The sequence below is a fragment of the Schistocerca americana genome, chromosome 2, assembly GCF_021461395.2.
Source record: "Schistocerca americana isolate TAMUIC-IGC-003095 chromosome 2, iqSchAmer2.1, whole genome shotgun sequence".
NCBI lineage: Eukaryota > Metazoa > Arthropoda > Insecta > Orthoptera > Acrididae > Schistocerca > Schistocerca americana.
The window spans coordinates 461,932,055-461,954,954 of NC_060120.1; the positions used below are offsets into that span (position 1 = coordinate 461,932,055).

The 22,900-nt window shown below is 40.4% G+C and overlaps 1 protein-coding gene across 3 annotated transcripts in view; it reads left to right on the forward strand.

Annotated features, from left to right (window-relative positions):
• LOC124594189 (acyl-coenzyme A thioesterase 9, mitochondrial-like) overlaps positions 1 to 22,900 on the forward strand; it is a 93,976-nt gene that overhangs the window by 16,078 nt on the left and 54,998 nt on the right. For all 3 annotated transcript variants that reach the window (XR_006978149.1, XR_006978150.1, XM_047132548.1), the window contains exon 3: positions 10,768 to 10,892. Coding sequence is in view for 1 of the 3 variants with exons in the window: in XM_047132548.1 (XP_046988504.1) it covers positions 10,768 to 10,892 (125 nt within the window). In the remaining 2 variants the exon portion in view is untranslated. The remainder of the gene's footprint in view (positions 1 to 10,767; positions 10,893 to 22,900) is intronic.

Consider the following 22,900-nt stretch of genomic DNA (forward strand, 5'->3'; position numbering starts at 1 on the left):
AGCCATTTTGCATGTCCTGTCGATCTCATTTTTGAGACGTTTGTATTCCTTTTTGCCTGCTTCATTTACTGCATTTTTATATTTTCTCCTTTCATCAATTAAATTCAGTATTTCTTCTGTTACCCAAGGATTTCTACTAGCCCTCATCTTTTTACATACTTGATCCTCTGCTGCCTTCACTACTTCATCCCTCAAAGCTACCCATTCTTCTTCTACTGTATTTCTTTCCCCCATTCCTGTCAATTGTTCCCTTATGCTCTCCCTGAAACTCTGTACAACCTCTGGTTCTTTCAGTTTATCCAGGTCCCATCTCCTTAAATTCCCACCTTTTTGCAGTTTCTTCAGTTTTAATCTACAGGTCATAACCAATAGATTGTGGTCAGAATACACATCTGCCCCTGGAAATGTCTTACAATTTAAAACCTGGTTCCTAAATCTCTGTCTTACCATTATATAATCTATCTGAAACCTGTCAGTATTTCCAGGCTTCTTCCATGTATACAACCTTCTTTCATGATTCTTGAACCATGTGTTAGCTATGATTAAGTTGTGCTCTGTGCAAAATTCTACCAGGTGGCTTCCTCTTTCATTTCTTACCCCCCAATCCATATTCACCTACTATGTTTCCTTCTCTCCCTTTTCCTACTACCGAATTCCAGTCACCCATGACTATTAAATTTTCATCTCCCTTCACAATCTGAATAATTTCTTTTATTTCATCATACATTTCTTCAATTTCTTCGTCATCTGCAGAGCTAGTTGGCATATAAACTTGTACTACTGTAGTAGGCGTGGGCTTCGTATCTATCTTGGCCACAATAATGCATTTACTATGCTGTTTGTAGTAGCTTACCCGCATTCCTATTTTCCTATTCATTATTAAACCTACTCCTGCATTACCCCTATTTGATTTTGTGTTTATAACCCTGTAGTAACCTGACCAGAAGTCTTGTGCCTCCTTCCACCGAACTTCACTAATTCCCACTATATCTAACTTTAACATATTCATTTCCCTTTTTAAATTTTCTACCCATCTGCCCGATTAAGGGATCTGACATTCCACGCTCCGATCCGTAGAACGCCAGTTTTCTTTCTCCTGATAACAACATCCTCTTGAGTAGTCCCCACCCGGAGATCCGAATGGGGGACTATTTTACCTCTGGAATATTTTACCCAAGAGGACGCCATCATCATTTAACCATACAGTAAAGCTGCATGCCCTCGGGAAAAATTACGGCCGTAGTTTCCCCTTGCTTTCAGCTGTTTGCAGTACCAGCACAGCAAGGCCGTTTTGGTTAGTGTTACTAGGCCAGATCAGTCAATCATCCAGACTGTTGCCCTTGCAACTACTGAAAAGGCTGCTGCCCCTCTTCAGGAACCAACTGGCCTCTCAACAGATACCCCTCCGTTGTGGTTGCACCTACAGTACGGCTATCTTTATCGCTGAGGCACGCAAGCCTCCCCACCAACGGCAAGGTCCATGCTTCATGGGGGGGGGATATGCAATTGTTCATAATCTGTGACCCATATATAATTTAAACATTCAGCATTACAATTATGATATCCAAGACACCAGTTGTGTTATTAACACCAGACCTGTTTGCTGCATCCCACATGCTTCTTTCCCTGCCAACACCAGTACAGAAGACATAGACATCACATACTGAACTCCTCTTCCTTTGGAGCATGTACAGAGCTGTGGACTGATGTCATACCAGCACTACCCATTCTCCTTTGATAGAGTCTATAGATGTAGACTAGGCATACACTACTAATGAGAAATGTAACTTTTATTTTATTGACAAGCAACCCGAGGATCTGATGATTCTGATCTCAGGCTCTGAGATAAACACTCAGGCTTGGGCTGAAGTGTCTGTGAGCATAACTCTGCCAAGGTTTAGCACTATTCATGTGTCTCATGGAACTTTGGGGCCTGGTAGGCTAGCATATCACAGATGGGTTCTTGGAAATTTTACTGCACTTGCAAGTTCCTCACACGTTGGAATTCTGATCTTAGTGAAAGGCTGCTGGGAGCAATGGATTAAGGGTACCTAGGTAATGGCTTTAAGTCATGAGATACACCTAGCTACTTCTGTTTCTGTGACTTTCTGTACAAAGTTTGGCTGATGACACATTAGAAAACCAATTGCTTCTATTTTCTAACATTTTGGGAGAATAAACTGCAGATAGAAGAGAAATTAAGTTACATCAAACGGACTACAGTAGGATTATTAGGTGGGGAAAAAACAGAGGCCAAATGAAATTAAAATTAAATCACATATTTCATTACAGAGGAACTGAGCTGGGAGAAAAGTCAGATGAAAACTTTGTTGTAAATTTAAGATTAAAAACAATACTATAGATAGAGAAGAGATCTTAGACATAATAGCAAGACTTATAAAAAAAATGTTGCATGAAAATCATTTAAGTCTATGCACCAATGTCCTCCCTCTCTGATGAAATGACAGGAGCTTCTGCCTTTACTACTTGTTTCAAAGATTAATTCCTTCCATAGTCCTTAATGACCCAATAATGCTTGTGACATCATTTCTGCAAGGCCCTGTGTCTTCTGTTTTTCTATCTTGTGCCAGTAAGACACTGACACTGCATATTTTCCTATACCACAATAAGAGCCCTCAATTTATTGCACAAGCACAAGATACCGTAAATAGCAGGGTGGAACAATGAGTTCACTTGACAACAAACGCTAGTCTACCAAGCAGAGTTTTTGAGACAAAACAAAGTATCATAGCAGTATTTGTTGTCAATGGGTCCACATAGCAGATCACAATGGTAAACAACATAGTCTAACAATGTTGATGTTGAAATGATAATTGATCTTTATCCCAGACACCATGCCACACCACGCCACTAAGGCCTTAACACGACATTGCCCTGCTCTTGTGTGCTTCCCTCTCATGAGAGACTGCCCCAAGCTGCATAGCCATCTCTGATGGGCTTGTATCAATAGTGCTTCTGGATACTATATCCCTCCCCATTGGGTTCAGTACAATAGGCCAAAATGACCCTGCAGCACTGACAGTCCCCAGTCTGGGCACAGCCTGGCCACTGGAGCATCTGGCTGAGAGACCCTGGTTGTGATCTCCATTAGAGGGACTTGTTAAAACTGTGTGCCCGACCGAGACTCGAACTCGGGACCTTTGCCTTTCGCGGGCAAAGGTCCCGAGTTCGAGTCTCGGTCGGGCACACAGTTTTAATCTGCCAGGAAGTTTCATATCAGCGCACACTCCGCTGCAGAGTGAAAATCTCGTTCTGGAGAGGGACTTGTGTCAGTTGGAGCAGGAGGTGTGGCTGTCATAGTACTGGCTCAAGTTGCTACAGAAGTTACAGAGGATGAGGGGAGGGAGGGGGGGGGGGGTGTAGTGGTGGTGGTGGTGGTGGTGGTGGTGGTGGTGGTGGTGGCATCACCATCACAGCCACAACTGATTTTGGTGTCTTCTCTGCAGGCCCCACTACTGGCGTCAACCTCATACGTGAGGTAGCCCTGCAAAGACATAACCGTGGATGAATATAAGGTATCGTCTATATGAAACAGAACATCCTAGTGTGTGTAAACACAATGGTTGTTAGGCTCATTATGTTCTTGACTCTGGAGGCAGGAGATGGAACAGCATCCATGGCTGACAGCTGTGAAATACCTCAGTCAGGCTCCTTCCATTAGTCACCATTGTTCTGTAAGTGTTAAGAAATAGTTAGAGCTGTGTTCTTGGATGCCTCCCCAGAAGTTTTCAGAATCTGCTGTTCAAATGTCATGATCTTACTTTCCATTTTGCCATTGCTTCAAGGGTGAATAGTACCAATTTCCTGTGTTATATACCATTCTTATATCAGAAATCCTCAAGGTTCTTCATTCTAAACTGTGGTCTATGGTCATAAATTATTGTCTGAGGAGGTCTTCAATAAAAAAATTAAAAAGAAAACTTTTGTTTATTGCCCTAATTGATGTTTCTGTGGTAGTGGATATAATTTTATTAATATAAGGGAAGTTTGACAATGTGTTCACCTGCACAGACTTCACCACCACCACCACCTTCATGGAACTGAGGAAGGGACCACCAAAATCAATATGGAGTCACTGCATCGATGTTGACAGAGATGCAGAATGATGGTGAGGCTTAGGCGATAAACATATTGGGAGCCCAAGCTTTTCAGTCTTGTCATTCCCAATAGGCTCTGGTGGAGTGAAGGAAAAACTCATTGTTTCAATACTGTGGAAAAATGGTGACATGACACTGCTGATCATCATCTGTGGAAATCATTATGCCATTTAATAGTTGTACTGATGGCATATCAGGAAAAAGTGTTGAGCTGCATGTCCACAAGGTGTTTTTTCAGCCATTCTGTTATGTATATGACAATCTGTAATCAGACTGAGCTGTCACTTGTAACTTGAGCAATGATCAGGGATGTCACAGGGAAGTTGTTGGTTGCTGAAGTTCCAAATCTAATTGTAAGCAGATAACTGTATCCTTGTATGATGGTCCCTAACCCGCAGGTAAATGGGTCTAGGCATCAGTGCTTGCATGTTTCCCTGTTAACTTTTAGTAGATGGCATGGTTGTGCTAACGTAGATACAGCGCTCGCCACTGCAGTCTTTGAGCTGTCTTTTCTGAGATTTGTTGTCCTTGGACTAAATTATCCAAGGAATGGTTTTTGGTCAGTGACCAAATGGAATTTCACATCATTCACATATATGAGATTTCTTTAGTGCAAAAATTACAGTAAGTGCCTCATTTTCAATTTGTGAATAATTTCTTTAGACTGCTGTTAACGTCTTCTAAGCAGAATGAATGGTGTACATGGCTAGAAAGGGTCATGATTTGAGTTTCCATTTCAGTTTTTGGAATGGTAATTGTCATTCCTTTAATCAAATAAACATTAAATCTTTGTAGCATTGTTTGTTGAATGAATGCAGGAAATCAACTGCTTCTGTGATAAATATTGAGTAATGGCTGAGTTTCCGTAAGAATGCTTGTAGTATTGATAGTTTCTATGTGTATGGCAGTACACTGATAGCAGCTACATGGTGCACTTCGTGTATGGTGCCTTTTGTGCTAATCCATGCTGAGGCACTCTACTTTCTTTTTGAAATACTTATATTTGTCAATGTTATGCTTTAGGTCGGCTTCTTAAAGATGACAAAATATTGCATGAAAATTCTTCAGGTGCTCAGTTTTGCTATGATCTGTCTCTAAGATATTGTCAGGTAACTTGTACAACAAATGAAGATGCTCATAGTTGCTCAAGATAATACTGAGAAATTGTTGGCACAATTTTGACACAACCAGAAGCAGTATATTTTTGCACAAACCAAAGGACTTTTGGTAACCATTATATTTTGTGAATTTTTGTCTAGTGGCAACTGCAGGCAAGTATCTTCTAAATTTGTTTTTAAGAAATACTCCCCTTGAGCTAATTTTGATGGCAATTTTTGTAGCTTGGGGATTAGACATGAATCTATGATTGACTCATAATTAATTGTTGATTTTAAATCTCCACATTATCTTAGTAATTCACTTGGTTTCTTTCTTACTGTTGTCATTATATCCTAATTACGTGACATGAAAGGTTTGAGAATTTCCAAACTTTTTTGGTGGTCAGGTTCTTCTTTAATTGATTGTGTTGCTGCAGTTGGCACTAGGTATACCATGCAGAATTTGGATGTTGCTTCAGGCTTTAAAATGATATGCACTGTGAGATTGTTAGCATACTAAAGACCTGGTGCAAATAGTGACTCAAATTCCTTATGTAAGTATTTTAGGGTTTGAAGAGAATGTCCTGCTCAATTAAATGTACTGTGACCTGTATGTGGATTCAAAATTTGTAGATACAGTGTCTCAAAATATTTGTTATTCTATACTGATCCACTATCAATAGTTGCAAGTCACTTTCTTATACTTTGCTTCAGCACTGAATGTGTCCATATTCGAGTGCTCTGATCACTCTATGGCACCAAATGTGGGATAGCTCAAGGTAATGGCATCGACACAATTTGATGATAAATTTCCAAGTTGATTAAAGTTACTATAACACCAGTGCGATTAAGAAACACCTTTGGTATTACTTTATAGTTAGGTTCACTGGCATTTTGTAGGATTTTTTCCACCACAGGTTCTGTAATATTTAGCTACTACTGTGTCTATTTTTCATGCTGAACCTTCCCAGAACCCCTGCACTTAATTGCTATAGTACACAACTACTGAATGGCCTTGTTTGTTACAGCACTGTCATACCGCATCACAGAAACAGCAGTTAAGCCAGTTGTATGAAGTGAAACATTGAGTGCAAGAAATGAGAGCACAGTGACTGCTGAAGTGTGAATGTTGTATACATTCCCCCTGTATTCCATGAGGTGGGAAAAGTTTCAGGTTGCTGTCCAGGCTGGCATGCTATTTGCTTGCTCTGCACTGATTTTTAGCTGAAGCCTGGCTAACAATTTGATGCTGTGGCAGCATTTGAACTACTCATACATGAGCTTCTATAGCTTCATACTTTAATTATATCTGGAAGCTAATCTATAAGTTCTGCATTGGTCCATTGAGTGAGGTCTGTTGCTTGAGTAATTTGGATTTAGTAATTTTAATGCTTTGTGGCAGATTTATTTATCTGCATATCATTACTTAGTGAATTCATGTATGACACTGACCACATATATGAGACTGACAACATTAAAATGAGCACTTGTGATCTAAACCAAGCTTTGATAAGCTTGGCCTGACTTTTTTGTGACTGATGAAAATGCAGTATAGCTGCTACTATGGGTGTTTGCTTCTATAATATGTCATTAGCAATTCACACATTTCTACAAAAGGCAACAAATCAGGGTCTGCTGCTGGAGCTAGTTTATGCAGTAACTGAAACATATCTGGACCATACCAAGAAAGAAAGACTTGCTTCTGACTATTGAGATTGGTTTACCTCAAATGCTGTGAAGTGCTGTTGCAGTCTATAGGATTACTAGTCCTCTTTATCATCATTGAATGCCGAGAATGCATGTGGCAAGACTGCAGGCTGCTTTGGTCCTGCTGGCAGCTGCGGGAGGGGGGGCTGATGGTGGGTGCTATCTGCTCCAGATGAAGCTCCACAAATTGTGCTCCTAGCTTTTATTCTTGCTGCTCCTGTTGCTCAAGTCGTTGCTCTTGCTGTACCCACTCTTGTTCCATTTACTGTTCTTCCAAGTCCATTTGTAGCTGACATGCCTTTACAAATTCCAGATGCATTTTACTGGTTTTTGTTCACACACAATTGAAAATACCTCATAACCACACTTTATTGAACTAATACAAGATACGTTAATGACAGGATGGAACACAGAGTTCACTCAGTAGTGTAATACTAGGCTACACAGCTTGAAAATCAGTTCTACTTAAAATGAAAAAAAAAACTAGTTAAATAGTTATTGTTTTCAGAATGAAATTTTCATTCTGCAGTGGAGTGTGCACTGATGTGAAACTTCCTGGCAGATTAATACTAGAATGGCAGAGTTTCTGACATTCCTAAAATGGCAGAAAGGACTCATTTTGATTCCACATAAAATATTTTCATATTTGACTTAAACAAGTACTTTATTTTAGTTTTTGTTATTCCATTCCTTTTTTACTAGTAGTCACAGTAATTATTTAACATGATAATTAATAATTACTTATTTATTTCAACAAGAAAATATCCTACAAATTGATTGTTGCTAATGCCAACAAATTGCTCGAACTATAGATTTTCATTTATCATCTATCTGTACAATCTTCTAGACACATTTAGTATTTTTGGTCCATATCACTCTTACAAGTGTTCTACAACTCAAGTCATTGGACTCTGCTAGATACACTTAGCACAGGTGATTTCTGTTTTACACCCACATTTTCCTCACACAGCTTTGAGGCAGTTTACAAAGTTTTCACTAGTCTTGCTTTTGCAGAGGCTGATTTGGCACTTCCTCTGCTTTCTGCATGATATCAATCCCATATCCTCTTTCTTTGCCTGATGTTCTTGCTCGCCACCATGACCAAGATGTTGCAGAAGGCTTGCATTCCCCATCTCCTACATGCAATCTCTGTAGTATATTTACGGGTCATTTGGTCAACCACGTCCGCCCCATATTTTGCTGCTTTGTAGAATGTTAAGGCCTCAGGTTTCTTCTTTCTTTCCTTCCTTGCTTACTGCTACTTCAGCATGCAATGTACTCAGAAGAATGACATCGTTTTGATTGTTATTTTCTTGGTATAAAGTCTTATGGCACAGTCTGTGTTGCCAGTATGATGTAGGATGGTGGTGGAGTGTGTTTCGGCATTGGGCGTCCTTACTTCATGGGGGATTTCACAATGAATCTTGTTCATTGTACAAACTAATGAAGTTTTCTTTTCTTTGGGTGTCTTAGCAATTTGAAGACACATAAAGAAGTTGTCTCATCTTATTTCTTCTTTTATTTCCAAATTACTGCATGACATACAGAACAGTGTACTTTCCAAATGGTTGCTTCTCTCTATGCATGTCCTCTTTGCTGAGGTATGAGAAAGCATTTCATGTATACTTTGCTGTTACATCGACAGCCAACCAGAATTTGAGACCATATTTGTGTGTGAATTGAGTGAACTTGCATCTTGTTTTGCTTGTTGCTCATCAGTGGTCATATTTTCTCCAGGGTGTTAAGAGGAATACAGTTTTCAGTCAACTTTCCCCAAATTTCAGCTACAAGAGCAAATTTGTTGGGTGCCAGACATTCAGCTCAGGTCCCCAAGAGTGCGGCATACCTTTTGCACAAATGACACCCCAAGCCTACTTGATGGCTCTCGGTATCTGTATTTCCTCAAGTGACACAATCCAGCTATTGGTTTTTTAGTATTTTTTGAGCATTTGATTCTTTGTATTTCTTCATGACACATAGTGTTCCTTCATCAAAAATAAGACGGAAGGCACTGATGACAGAGTCATCTACTCATTGGCAGATGTAAGCATTGGGACCTCCTCTCTCCTTTAGAATGTTCACAGTTGACCTTTTTCCAGAAAACAAAAAATTGGCGATCTCTCAAATGGTTCAAAAATTGGCAATATCCCACATTGTTCCATCCATAGCAACCATCTTTGTAGACACTTCCAACTGTACCTGTTGTGATGAAAGCTGTGACAATTGATGTAGATCAGCATATGAATACTCTTCCACTAATCGCTCCTCGGTCACATGTCTCAGGTACAGTATCATCATCTTCATCAGTGAAGTCAATCTCTGATTCAAATTCAAAGAGATGTAACACTTCTTCATCAGAAATTCCATGCTGTTGACACATGTTTGAAAACATTTTTCATGGACAAAAACTATTCCTAAATGACACAGTAATAACTGTGATAGATTGGAATTTACAGGTGGCAAGTTGCAACAATAAGCAGCAACTGCTCTGCATGACTGCTGACTCTTGCTTCTTCATCATTGGATAATTTATATGTATTCAGAAGAATTTTACCCCTTCTGTCATTCAAGATATATTAAATGAAATGTTGAAGAAAAAAATATATTTCGTAAATCCTAATACATCACCATACACAAGAGAAACACTTAGGTAAAGTCATATGATTTCATTAATGAAGTAAATAAATTGGATATGACAATGAAAGAAAAAAGTACGACAGGGGTAATTTTGACTGCTTCCACCATTCTAATGTCAAAACTGTGGACCGGACCGAGACTCAAACTCGGGACCTTTGCTTTCCATAGGCAGTTGACTTTCATAGGCAAGTGCTCTATCGACTGAGCCACCCAAGCATGACTCACAACCTATCCTCACTGCTTCACTTTGACCAAGGCCTCATCTCCTACCTTCCAAACTTCACAGAAGCTCTCTTTCATGCCTGGAAGTAAGGATATTGTCAAGATATGTCCTAGCCACAGCCTGGGATGTTTCGAGAATGAGATTTTCACACTGCAGTGGAGTGTGCTGAAGTGAAACTTCCTGGCAGATTAAAACTGTGTGTCGGACTGAGACTCAAACTCAGGACCTTTGCAAGAATTATGTTCACCCAACTTGACTGAAATCTGTTATATTATTATATTACGAAATTTCAGAGCTATATTGTCAATTTCGTGACAGCCCTGCATTCTTTTGTGTGTATACTTTTACTCCTGCTTTCTCTCTCTCTCTCTCTCTCCGACCAACTGATTATTTTCCAAGTATTTCTCATAACATGTGATCACTGCATATAAATATTGTATTTTGTTTTAGTGTGAATGTGTTATTTTCTTTCACTTCTCAGAACTGTTTCCTATAGTTTCTTGCATTTACATATTTCAGGAACTTCATGTAATTATTGCAAACCACATTCTATTTCCCTGAATTTCAGCAAGGAATTTACTGTTGGCTAACAATGATAAGAATCAATGTTTGCACTGATTTTCTGTTGCAGCTATCCTCCTTAAAGCATCATGATCATCAGCTGTAGCTTTGTTACATCTCCTCATTATAGCCAGATTGATCCATTTCCTTTATTTTCTTTTTAGGTACAACCAACTGGCATTTTGTGCATCCCTGAAGACTTACTCTCTTTTTCCATTCTGTTCTTTCAGTTATTTGAAGCCACAGCATGATTAGGGCTTAGAGATGAAACAAAAGTTTAGCTGTCATATTTATTTAAAAATACCTTTAGTAACTAACATGTTTATGTTATCAGGGCAAAAAAATACTATATATTCATGGCACTGATCACTTGTTAATGTCAATATCACACACTTGTATGTGCCTCTTTCTTTTTACTTGACAGTGAAAAATCGTCTTATAGAAGTCATGGGGATTCAGCGCAGCTACAAGCCATTACCGCTGAGTCGGAGTCATTTGCTGGAGTACCTACCAAAGAGCCAGGATGAACTTCCTGTTAGGAAGATGAAGGTATTCAGAAAACAATTTCCTTGAACGTGTTTGTGAAGAGAATTCTAGCTGTTTCATATAAATTAATAATTTATTGAGACATATACATGTACTTTTAATGGGACATAGTTGTGAGGTAGAAGAAAGATATTCATAGTGAAATATGGAGTAAGTAGTAGATATAGTATCATCATTACAAAGATTGCAAATTGGACAAAATTTCGTGAATGAAATAGATGTTGTATAACATCAATAAAAATATGACTCTAGTCGTGATCACCTCCTATCCTCTCCTATCAGTTGTGGAATCTGAAATAAGACACAATTTTAATTTATTTTACTGATGTATTTCTTTTTGAGATTTTATTTATTTCCTGTACATTATGCATCAAACCTCTGTCAATTCTTCTTTTACTATATGCTGTTGAGGAAATTCATGGTTCAGAAAACTTATTCATTTTCTTATCTCATTTCCTCTCCATTCATAGCTCTACACCTTACACCCAAAGCAATTTCCTCTATTACTATGTAATTGTATGTGTACAACTTTAGAAGGCTTAAAACAGAATAGCAAAGAATGTAATAATTGCAAGGATTTGAGTGTAAGACATTTCAGATAATGACATATGTGATATGTACACTTTGTACACTTTGCTCTTCAATCATGTCCGATATTTCATGACAGTAGAGGAGAGTTTGAGTAGATGTTGGCTATTCACATTAAGCTGTTTAATGACATCCATCACATATGTTCAACCTGTATTGTTGTCTGTGTCTGAAATTTACAAAGGTAGAAATTTAGAAGCAGATTTGACCTTGCATGTTTGAAACATCACTCAGAATGGTCATTATGAAGAACATGATGGTTTATACAAGCACATAATATGCCAAGATGATGATTTGTGTCCTGATGATGATCTTATAAATAAAAAATGACGGCTCAGTAAATAGAATCACTTTTGATGTATTTTCCAACATGAATTTCATAAAATACATTTCAGTTGTGGAGTTCTGATGACTGGAAATGATTCATATAATGAAATGAAGCCTATATGTTGCCCAAAGGTACACTCAAGATATCTGCAAAAAATGCTCTGAAAATTTGTCTACTAGTTTTGGAGATTTGTGTATTCAGACAGCCACAGCAGTTTTACAGTTTCATTATTAGAATTGATTAGTGGTGTGGACACACTCAGTAAAGTGCTGTAAAATCCTTATTACCAACAATTTGCATTTGAGATGTATAGTTTACTGATAAATTGACCAAAAAAAAGTTAACCTTCACACAAGAAAAAGTATTATTCCGCTACATAAAACACACACACAATTAAAAGACATTTATGCATAATCTTTCAGCCACAGACTCTGCCAGGAAAAAAAGAGAAACACATCATTCATTCACACAAGGAAGCAAACTGCATGCATGCATGACTGCCAACTCCAGTAGCTCAGACAAGCATGATTGAAACTATACATGCCAGGAAAGTTCTCAGGACTTCCAAATTAGCTAATAACATTTCTTTGGTCAGCTGTACTTCATCAGTGCCAAAATTATCTAAATTCACAGACACTACTTTCGTTTACATTCATCCCATATGCATACTATACTTCTCCTTAAAAAGCAATGTGATGTGTCTAATTTGTCATTTTCACCAATGGCTCCACAAAGCCCAATGCATAAATGGGCCATTCCAGTCCCATATTTACCTAGACCAACTTCCTGCTTACTTGCAGCATGATATCATGTGAATTAATCTTTAGTGTGTTGACAGTAGTTTAGGTGGTTCACTCCTTAAGATTGGTGCACCTCGCATTTGTAATATCCTGGCAGCCGTATCCTCCAGTTGGAATGTTGTCCCTCTACCTTCAACTATACATCATATAAGGTCAATTTTGGCATACTGCATTATCAGAAAGTCTTAGGATTAGACCATGCAGTGATGATCACTTACCTGGACTACAACCTCTATGCACTGCTTAAAACACTACATCCCCACCTGAAAATCTACCATTGCTGAGCCTCTGGCCCACAAGGTCCATATTTGCTACTGACACACACTCGCCAGTGACCAATAACAACTTGTGCTTCATACCCTTCATTATTCCCTCTATACTACATTCCACCTCTGCGCTCATACTAGTAGAATTGGGGTGTCCTTTTTCATTTAACACTTGCTTATTCATCCCGTTTCTCCTTACCATTTCTACAATCACATTGGTGGTGTCCATGTCCCATTGCCCAACAGCTGCAACATCTCACGTTAATAAAGAACACTCTTATCCCGTATTCCTGTTACTACATCAGTTTCTTCACACTCACCGATAGATAAACTGACCATAGGATATAAATAATTCGGAACACCCCTCCTCACCCTTCTAGGCACATCACACGGCGAACCCCTTAAAAATGCGTCCGATGCCCTCTGTTCTGTTTCATGGAGTAGATCTCTGTTTCCCATGTCACTCTCCTCTAAATCATGTGTCAGCACATTCACCTTCTGTATTCTGCCCACAAAATTCTCTATCGAAGAGTAAAAGAATCGATCTGAAAAATTACACACCAATATCCTTAACATCGGACTGCTGCAGAATTCTTGAACATGTTCACGAATCAGTAGAGTTTTAGAAAGTAATACTCATGCAAAACTCAGCCTGCCATTTTCTCTCATTATATACTGCAAACTGTGGATGAAGGGCAACAGGCAAATTCCATATTTCTCCAAAAATCATTTGACATGGTGTGCCACTGCATGCTGTTAACGAAGATACAAGCATACGCAATGGGTTCCCAGGTATGAAAGTGGCTCATAGACCCCTTAAGTAGTATGATTTCCACAATGGTGAGTGAAACGGCGTCATCAATAGTGCCCCATGAAGTGTGATAGGACCACTGTTATTTTCTATATACACAAATGGTCTGGTGGACAGATTGGGCAGCAATCTGTGATGTACAGGAATGTGTCGAAGTTGAGTGACTGTAGAAGGATACAAGATAACTTAGCCAATATTTTTAGATGGTGTGATGAATGGTAGCTAGCTGTAAATGTAGAAAAATGTAAGTTAATGCAGACGAGTAGGAAAAACAAACCAACATTGCAAAGCAATATGAAATGAAATGAGCATGAGCATGTCAGGATTGTAATGGGGAAGGTGAATGGGTGATCTTGTTTTCTTGGGAGAATTTTGGTTCACCTGTATAGATCACTGACATTCATGTTGGCTTCCTCTACTAGCCGTAACTTTGTCACCTCTAATAACTTATCTTGTGATCTCCCCTCCTCCCCCTCCCTCCCCTTCCCCCCCCAAAAAAAATTAGCTGCTAACTGCTGGTCATTATGTCTTCAGTTGACTTTTCAGAGAAGGGTGTGATCGAACTGGCTGTGGCTGGATCTAATAAAGGAATAGCTTGTTTGGCTAATTCTAGCCATTCCTCCCTGGCTGTAAGCCTATAATGCAAATATGCATTATCTGCTTTCAGTTGCACCATTTCATTTCATTAATCAATGTTTGAACTGTCTCCCAACTAGTGACACACTACATTTGAGACTCTACCATTGAGGCACCTTAATCTCCAAAACAAACTTAAAGAACACAAAATATTCTCACAACAGGCTGTATGACACAGCTCACACTGACGTATTATGTTTTATTATCATCCATCATGACCCTGTGCACTGACTAGGCCCTTACCAATGACAATTAACACGAATTACTGGTACTGAAACCACACAAGGTGCAGAATGCCCTGGCAAATCACACTAACCACATATCACAAGCAGTAAATAATGCTCCTTTGTATTGCCACAGAATTGTGAGCGTTGAGCCAGTTCTCCTGGCTGTACAAATATAACCATCAAATCCCTGTGTATCACTTGCTTAGACTACATGCCCTCTACACATAAAACAAAGAAAACAACCACAAAAACCTGTAGTCTTCTCACCCCACTGTTTGATGAAACTGCATGCTGTGGTTGTGAAGCCATGCTGTGTGGAGATCGACTTTTTTGGCCAGTTGGCAGATGAGGTCCACAGATACTTCTGACACCTCTCTGTAGCAAGCTAGGATGATTGTGGCTACTATGATGTAGAGGTAGTTGAGTGGCAGGTTGTGAATGTTGAATGCATGTTATTTGATATTAAGCTACAAAATCAAAGTGCTGCGATACCCGTGCTGTCTGCAGGCACGTGGTCCACTGGCGGTACCAGTGATGTCAAGAAAGCCGTGGCAGCAGGACGCCGTTTGATATCCACTTCCTGCTTTGCTGACGCTGTTCACCCCACTCATCAGTGCATGCCTCAGTTTACACTCTTTGGCCCTGAATGAGCAAAGCCAGCAATGTAAACATCTGCTGAATTCTCACAGGCACCCTTTGCTACTGATTTAGAAGTATGGCAGCATTATCGCCCTGGCTGCAGATCGCTGCTCTCCAAGGCAGAGCTTCAGTGCTGCCATGGAGCCTGAGGGTGGCTTATATTTAGTGATTTTCTAAGTCCATGGGTGTGGACTAAAAACTTTGAGCTGGTCTGGTGGAGCAGACTGCCCAGACTGATGTTAGCTGCTGGTTGGGCCATGGTGTGAAGCATGATAGAGACTCCCATGGACCCAGAGTCATGGAGGGTGCTATCAGACTGTGCAAAGCTGTGCTATAAACAGAGGGTATTGCAGTGATCAATAGCACACTTGTTGTCATGATACATTGCTTCTAGGCACACCCAGATCAACATCTCATGATGGTGTAGAAATACTCTGCAGGCTGGTTTGTAATTGCATGGTCTCTCTGCAGTGTCACCATGATTGCATAGCATGGCCTAGCCACCTTGCGGTGTACAAATAGACTCGCTTGGGAAATTACGTATGGAGCTGCTTTTAACTCAGTATTGCCCAAACTTGGTGACAGTGCCCGTATAGATATCAGCAGAAATAAGAGATGCAAAAAATTAGCATGAGCATTTCTTTTTCAGTATTTGAGTAGTTTTTTTCTGCTTTATTGAGCTATCTAGAAGTGTATGCTAGTGGGTGTTCTTTCCTGTCTCTTTCTGTCTCTTGGCAGCTTAAGACACAGCCTAGAGCACAGCTGCTCAAATCACAGGGCAATATAAACTATTTTTGGTAGTTGGGAAAAGCAAGGGTGGGACCACAGGCTAGTAATTTTTTCAATCACTCAAATGCTGTTTCGCAATCTGAAGTCCATTGTAACTTTACTCCATCCTTCAACAAAGGCATAAGGGGCCTTCCTACATCTGCATATTTTGAAATATATCTTCAGTAAAAATTGGTGATCCCAAGATATGACTGCAACTCTTCTACTTTGTTTCTCGTTGGGAAATCTTGTATGGCTTGTACTAGTCATGGGTCAGTTTCGTACATCATCATGTCCGAAAATATGGCCTAAAGAGCAGGCCTCCTGCAATATGAAGTGGCAATAAGAGTCAGGGTCATACCCCTGCCGTACCCATTCAGATACCTCTCATAGATATACCATGTGCTCCCAGATGTCCTTGAAGAAAACAATGATATCATCTAGGAAGACCATGTATTCTTTTGGATTCAGACCCCCATGGCACTCCATCCAACAAGCTGTGGAATGTTCATAAGTCCATGAGGGTAAAATATCAGCATTGCCCCACACCGTCTAAGGTCTCCGTAATGTTCGGCATGGGGTATTGATCAGTTGTTGTTCACTGGTTTAAATAGCTATAATTGCAGCAGAACCTATTAACCTTCTTACCATCTCAGGACTTCTCCGGCACAATGACAACCAGTGCTGACCAGGGACTGGCATTTTCTTCTATAATTCTGTCCTGCAGCTGTTGTTCAGTAAACTCCTATCACTGCTAGTGGATGATGGGGGACCCAATATGGTTTCTTGTACATAGGCAACCTGTTTGCAGTGGCAATTATGTGCTGCACTAGTGACATAGCAGGCACTGGTCCAGGCAGGTTAAATAATTCTGTGTATTCCTCTAATAATCTCTCCGTGTCCGCTCTGTCACATCTGTTCAGATGCAACACCTTTCCCCTTGGTGCAATTAAACTGACAGACTGTCCTAGGTTCATGTACTCTACACTGAAATCCCCAGTCAACTCGTTCTTTGTTCTTGAATACAGATGAAGTATTATCAGCAAGTCAGCTCCTATATCGAACCAAAGCAGTCCTCCCATCCTTTTCATATTGTATCCCACAAGTTGTGTCTAAGAGACCATGTGTTCAGTTTAATTGGTTTTCCAACAGTTTGGTTCTCTCAGCACTAAAACCAAGACAGAATGTCCCATCCAGCTATTGTAGATTGACATTGGTGTGATGTTTAACAGGGAAGTCCTGGCCAATAGTGACATTGCAACTTATGCCTATGCTAAGGTGAACTTCCAGACACACCCGGAAGTTCCTCCTCCTCACTCAGAAATCCAACAATGCCAAACCGAGCAAGTGAGCACTATTACTACCTACACGACTTAGCCTACAACATGTTTGATGTAAATTGACTGCACCAACACTGATTAGCCAAGGATACCTGCCTGTGATCATGTATCCGAAAAAACATACACAGTCTTCCTTTAACATAGCCAGACAGGCAAATGTCTGCCACTGATTTCACACAGGGCTGTCCTGTGGTCAGACTTACTGGGAGTGTTGCGCAGAGATCACAGCACCCCCATCCCATTTCATGGAGGTACACGTGTTACCCTGATTCCATCTTCAAACAGCTGCTGCTATTTCTGAAAAGAGTGCCCCACCTGTTTGCACCTTTTAGACTGTAGCTTTGTAGAAAACCACTGAATGTGGTGAGAGCCACATCAATAACATATGACCTCTGTATTAAAAACTACCCGCTCCTCTCTTGGTCTAGTCACTGACACTGGCACAGACTAAGCTGCCACAGTTGCTACTGCTTCGTTCAAGGTTTTCAGGAATTCCATGCACACTTTCCATGGCATCTCAGCTGCAGACACCTTAAAAACACATCAAGTGCCCATTGTTCTGCTTCCTGCAGAATAGCCTTATTGGCTGAATCATCATTTGTCAGTTCATGTGTATTAACATTAAAAATTTTCTACCAATACCCATGTTTTTTATACTAAAAGACTGAACATCTGCAACTTCTCATAGTCCATTACGTATGTTCTAGCATCCTGTACTAATTTTAAACAAGCTGTACTTAACAGCTGCTTGTTACTCCATTTACCTAACTTCATGGCTGTATGTGGCCTAAAGAAAAAAGAACATCTTCCTCAGTTTATTCGAAAATGGGGCACACCAGTGAGTCAGTATCGGTATCAAAGGTGCGTGGAGACACGTTAGAAGTCAGCCATTTCTTTCTTTCGTCCATTAAACAATGTGTTTCTCTACACAAAGCCTCATTATCAGCTGGCTTTTTGGCTATCTCATTCAGCAAATCTATATCATCACCTGAGTTTAACTTTCTCACCGACAGACATTTTTGGTTGCTACTACCATCACTGGTGTACAGAAAAGAAAGGAAAGAAAGAAAAGCAAAACCTTAAAGGCCCAGACAAAAGTTAAAGTGCACTTACTTGAAAACTTGCACTGATTGCCACTGCTGCAGCATTGTCTTTGTTTCTGCCCTGAATTGGTTCACCAAAACAGCCTTCAACAGTTGTTCTAAAACCAAGTGTAATGGGTCAAAGTTATGGGAAGGTGTGGGTAAGTTGTTCCTTGTTGGAGGTGGATGGAAGTGCTGCCAATTTAAGCAGCCAATCTGTTGTCAAATCTCTTTATTAACAGCCATACGTGCAATGCAAATAAGTGCATCTGCAGCAACCAGACAATTTATGGTGAACAGTAATGAGCCACGTGGCAGCCAGGGCTAGGCAGGCAAATCTAGCAGGAATACTCACGCAATGAATATGGAATTACCAGTTGGTGAGCGGTGGTGGGCAGTGGCGATTGCTGGGCTGTCTGGAACTCCTGGCTTGACCTAGATCATGGAGGCAGAGGCAGATGCTTGCAGCCCCAGGTGACACTATCAGAGAGCAGACACTGCTTCACAGCCCAGAGACAGCAAATGTACTGTAGTGGTGTCGTACATACAGCGACAACCTGGCACAGGCTGTATTTTATAGAAAGGCCCAGCTGTGCCGATGGCGACAGACTGGACCTGGGAGTTTAAATATGGCATTCCAGTGCTGAGTTTACAGGAGAGCCATGTTTCTACATCGCCTGGAAGCCTCAGGAATGGGAGCTGATGACCAGGATCCAACTGTTGTGCAGCAGTCAAACTGCTGAAACTTACTGAAGACTGTTCCACTCCTACGTCAGTGGCACATACGTATGGTGGTTACAGAAGTGTCGGAGTTTTCTGGATTACAGTATCAGCAGGGGCATTGTTTGGCAGGCTGACTGTGGCTGAGACCTGATTTTAGTATTGGGCAGCTTTCCATGCTGCTAAAATTCTAAGCCGTTACAAAATGGCACTTAAGATTACTGTTGTTGTATGTTGAGTGTCAGTTTGATACTGTAAATTATGTAAGAGAGAAATAGAAGCTATTTGATGTAAGTGAGCTTTCTTCAAAGTGGCAGCTCCCTGTGCAACACAAATAATTCGTAGTAGAGTAGTGATAATTTATTGACTGCAGAAGACTCAGACTAATATACACTCCTGGAAATTGAAATAAGAACACCGTGAATTCATTGTCCCAGGAAGGGGAAACTTTATTGACACATTCCTGGGGTCAGATACATCACATGATCACACTGACAGAACCACAGGCACATAGACACAGGCAACAGAGCATGCACAATGTCGGCACTAGTACAGTGTATATCCACCTTTCGCAGCAATGCAGGCTGCTATTCTCCCATGGAGACGATCGTAGAGATGCTGGATGTAGTCCTGTGGAACGGCTTGCCATGCCATTTCCACCTGGCGCCTCAGTTGGACCAGCGTTCGTGCTGGACGTGCAGACCGCGTGAGACGACGCTTCATCCAGTCCCAAACATGCTCAATGGGGGACAGATCCGGAGATGTTGCTGGCCAGGGTAGTTGACTTACACCTTCTAGAGCACGTTGGGTGGCACGGGATACATGCGGACGTGCATTGTCCTGTTGGAACAGCAAGTTCCCTTGCGGTCTAGGAATGGTAGAACGATGGGTTCGATGACGGTTTGGATGTACCGTGCACTATTCAGTGTCCCCTCGACGATCACCAGTGGTGTACGGCCAGTGTAGGAGATCGCTCCCCACACCATGATGCCGGGTGTTGGCCCTGTGTGCCTCGGTCGCATGCAGTCCTGATTGTGGCGCTCACCTGCACGGCGCCAAACACGCATACGACCATCATTGGCACCAAGGCAGAAGCGACTCTCATCGCTGAAGACGACACGTCTCCATTCGTCCCTCCATTCACGCCTGTCGCGACACCACTGGAGGCGGGCTGCACGATGTTGGGGCGTGAGCGGAAGACGGCCTAACGGTGTGCGGGACCGTAGCCCAGCTTCATGGAGACGGTTGCGAATGGTCCTCGCCGATACCCCAGGAGCAACAGTGTCCCTAATTTGCTGGGAAGTGGCGGTGCGGTCCCCTACGGCACTGCGTAGGATCCTATGGTCTTGGCGTGCATCCGTGCGTCGCTGCGGTCCGGTCCCAGGTCGACGGGCACGTGCACCTTCCGCCGACCACTGGCGACAACATCGATGTACTGTGGAGACCGCACGCCCCACGTGTTGAGCAATTCGGCGGTACGTCCACCTGGCCTCCCGCATGCCCACTATACGCCCTCGCTCAAAGTCCGTCAACTGCACATACGGTTCACGTCCACGCTGTCGCGGCATGCTACCAGTGTTAAAGACTGCGATGGAGCTCCGTATGCCACGGCAAACTGGCTGACACTGACGGCGGCGGTGCACAAATGCTGCGCAGCTAGCGCCATTCGACGGCCAACACCGCGGTTCCTGGTGTGTCCGCTGTGCCGTGCGTGTGATCATTGCTTGTACAGCCCTCTCGCAGTGTCCGGAGCAAGTATGGTGGGTCTGACACACCGGTGTCAATGTGTTCTTTTTTCCATTTCCAGGAGTGTATATCAAAGAGCCATGTATTATAACTTTATACGCAGTGAGTACAAAAAGTTAAGAGGATGACAAATTTCTGAGAGACTGCAGGAAATGGCTTATACCTAAGTGTTTAAATCCCCCAGAATTAAATCATGTAGTTGGGGGAGGGGAAGAAGAAGAAGAAAAAGAAAAAACCTGAAGAGTTGTGCTACCAGTTTTTGTTTTTGTTAAATGTACCTGTGTAGCTTAAGAAAATGTGCATTATAAATCCTCTGTGTTGTGCTATTAATGAAAGAATTACAGATATAATTTTCTAAGTTAAGCTCGTGCTTTTTTTGTCACTTGTTGGAAGCAAATTAATTACTTAATTAACTGCTGATACTGTGAACAGAATCACTTATTCATAGCTGTGTTTGTTGTTAATGTCTACCAAACTCATTAGCAGCTCTATAGGTTTTGCTCCATGTTGTGATCCATGAATGAATCAGTAAAGAAATGCTCAAACAGAAACTATTTAGATTTTCTTCTATCCTTCTTACTGATATACTTCAAAGAAAGCATTTTGTTTCCACTCAGAATCCACAGATAATGATGTATGAAGGTGTAAATGTGAACGAAAGCTAACAGTTAACCTCTCTTGAACTTCGTATTTAGAGTTATTAAGGATGTCCAAATAACTGAATTATAGATTTCTTAAAAATATCTGTTTATTGTGTATGGCACTTATCTTACTAAAATAACATGTAAAATACAAGTCCATTGCACATTTATCTGATGTTTTGTGTTGCAGGTTGGAAAAATTGTTTTTTTATGGGTGATAATTAAAAATGTGTAACACATGGATTTTCCATAGATGGAAAATATTTGCTGCAGTAAGAATGTCTGGATAATGTAACAGAGAGTTGTAACTTGAAGATAAAATATAATTTAATACTGCATACTTTACACTTCAACAAAGAACATCCCTTAGTTGTAAAACATATTATTGAAAAAGAAATGTTGGATTATGGAGTGTGTTGCTTCATTTTCTACTTTTATTTTTCTCCAGTGAATGAAGCATCTTAATTGTGTTCCTGAAAATGTATGGCATTTGTGACGAAGCAAGCTGGGATATTTTTTACTTCTACTCTTGTTTTGCCATCTGCCTCCTTAAAATTCATTTTTTCACTTTTAACCAATTACCATTAACGTACGTGAATATAATCTGCATTTTCATAAAAAGAAATGTTGGCCCTCAGTTTTAAAGAGTATAACACAAGATCTAATTTTGTGTGTAGTTTTATGTATGTAATTGATTTTCTAATTTATTTTGGCTATTCTTGGTTAGTATTTTTCATTATAGAACAAAATCAGTGATTGTTTTGTAACTTAAATTCTATTGTTGACTTACAAACAAATATAGTTTTTGTACTAAATATAAACATTTGGAGGAACAACTAATAGTAATCTTAAAGGATCTATTTGGCTCTATTCGAAAACATGTCAGCAAAGCCAGACCTAAAGTAATTAACAGTTTTGTCAAAAGTATTGTTTGTATAACTATATATGTTAATTTCATGATTAAAACAAATAATTTGGCTTAACTCTTGCAGTAGGAGAAACTGTTAAAAAGAACAATTTTTCAATGTATTCAGTTAATTTAATGAGTTAAGTTTTAATTGTAATTTCTGTAATTTCAACTTCAAACAATTTGTAATGTCAGTACCTATTATTGTAAGGAGATATAAGGGCCCAATTTTTGGTCCCGAGACAATCAGTCCACATCCGAGTTTGAGACAAGAACCTATGTTGGTTAGAACAACAATAGTGCATCAAATTAACTGTGAAATAAGTGTAACACAATTAGGCTGTGTGTTAAAACAATGACAGTGTCTGTTCAATATGTACCGCAGTAGTCTGCAGGATTTGTGAACTGTGTGGTTAGGTTTTTACTTCTTGTAGATATACAACAGTAAACTATTGAAGCAGTCTGTGGATGTTCACCTGCAACCTATTAACAATACTTATCAAAAGTTAAAC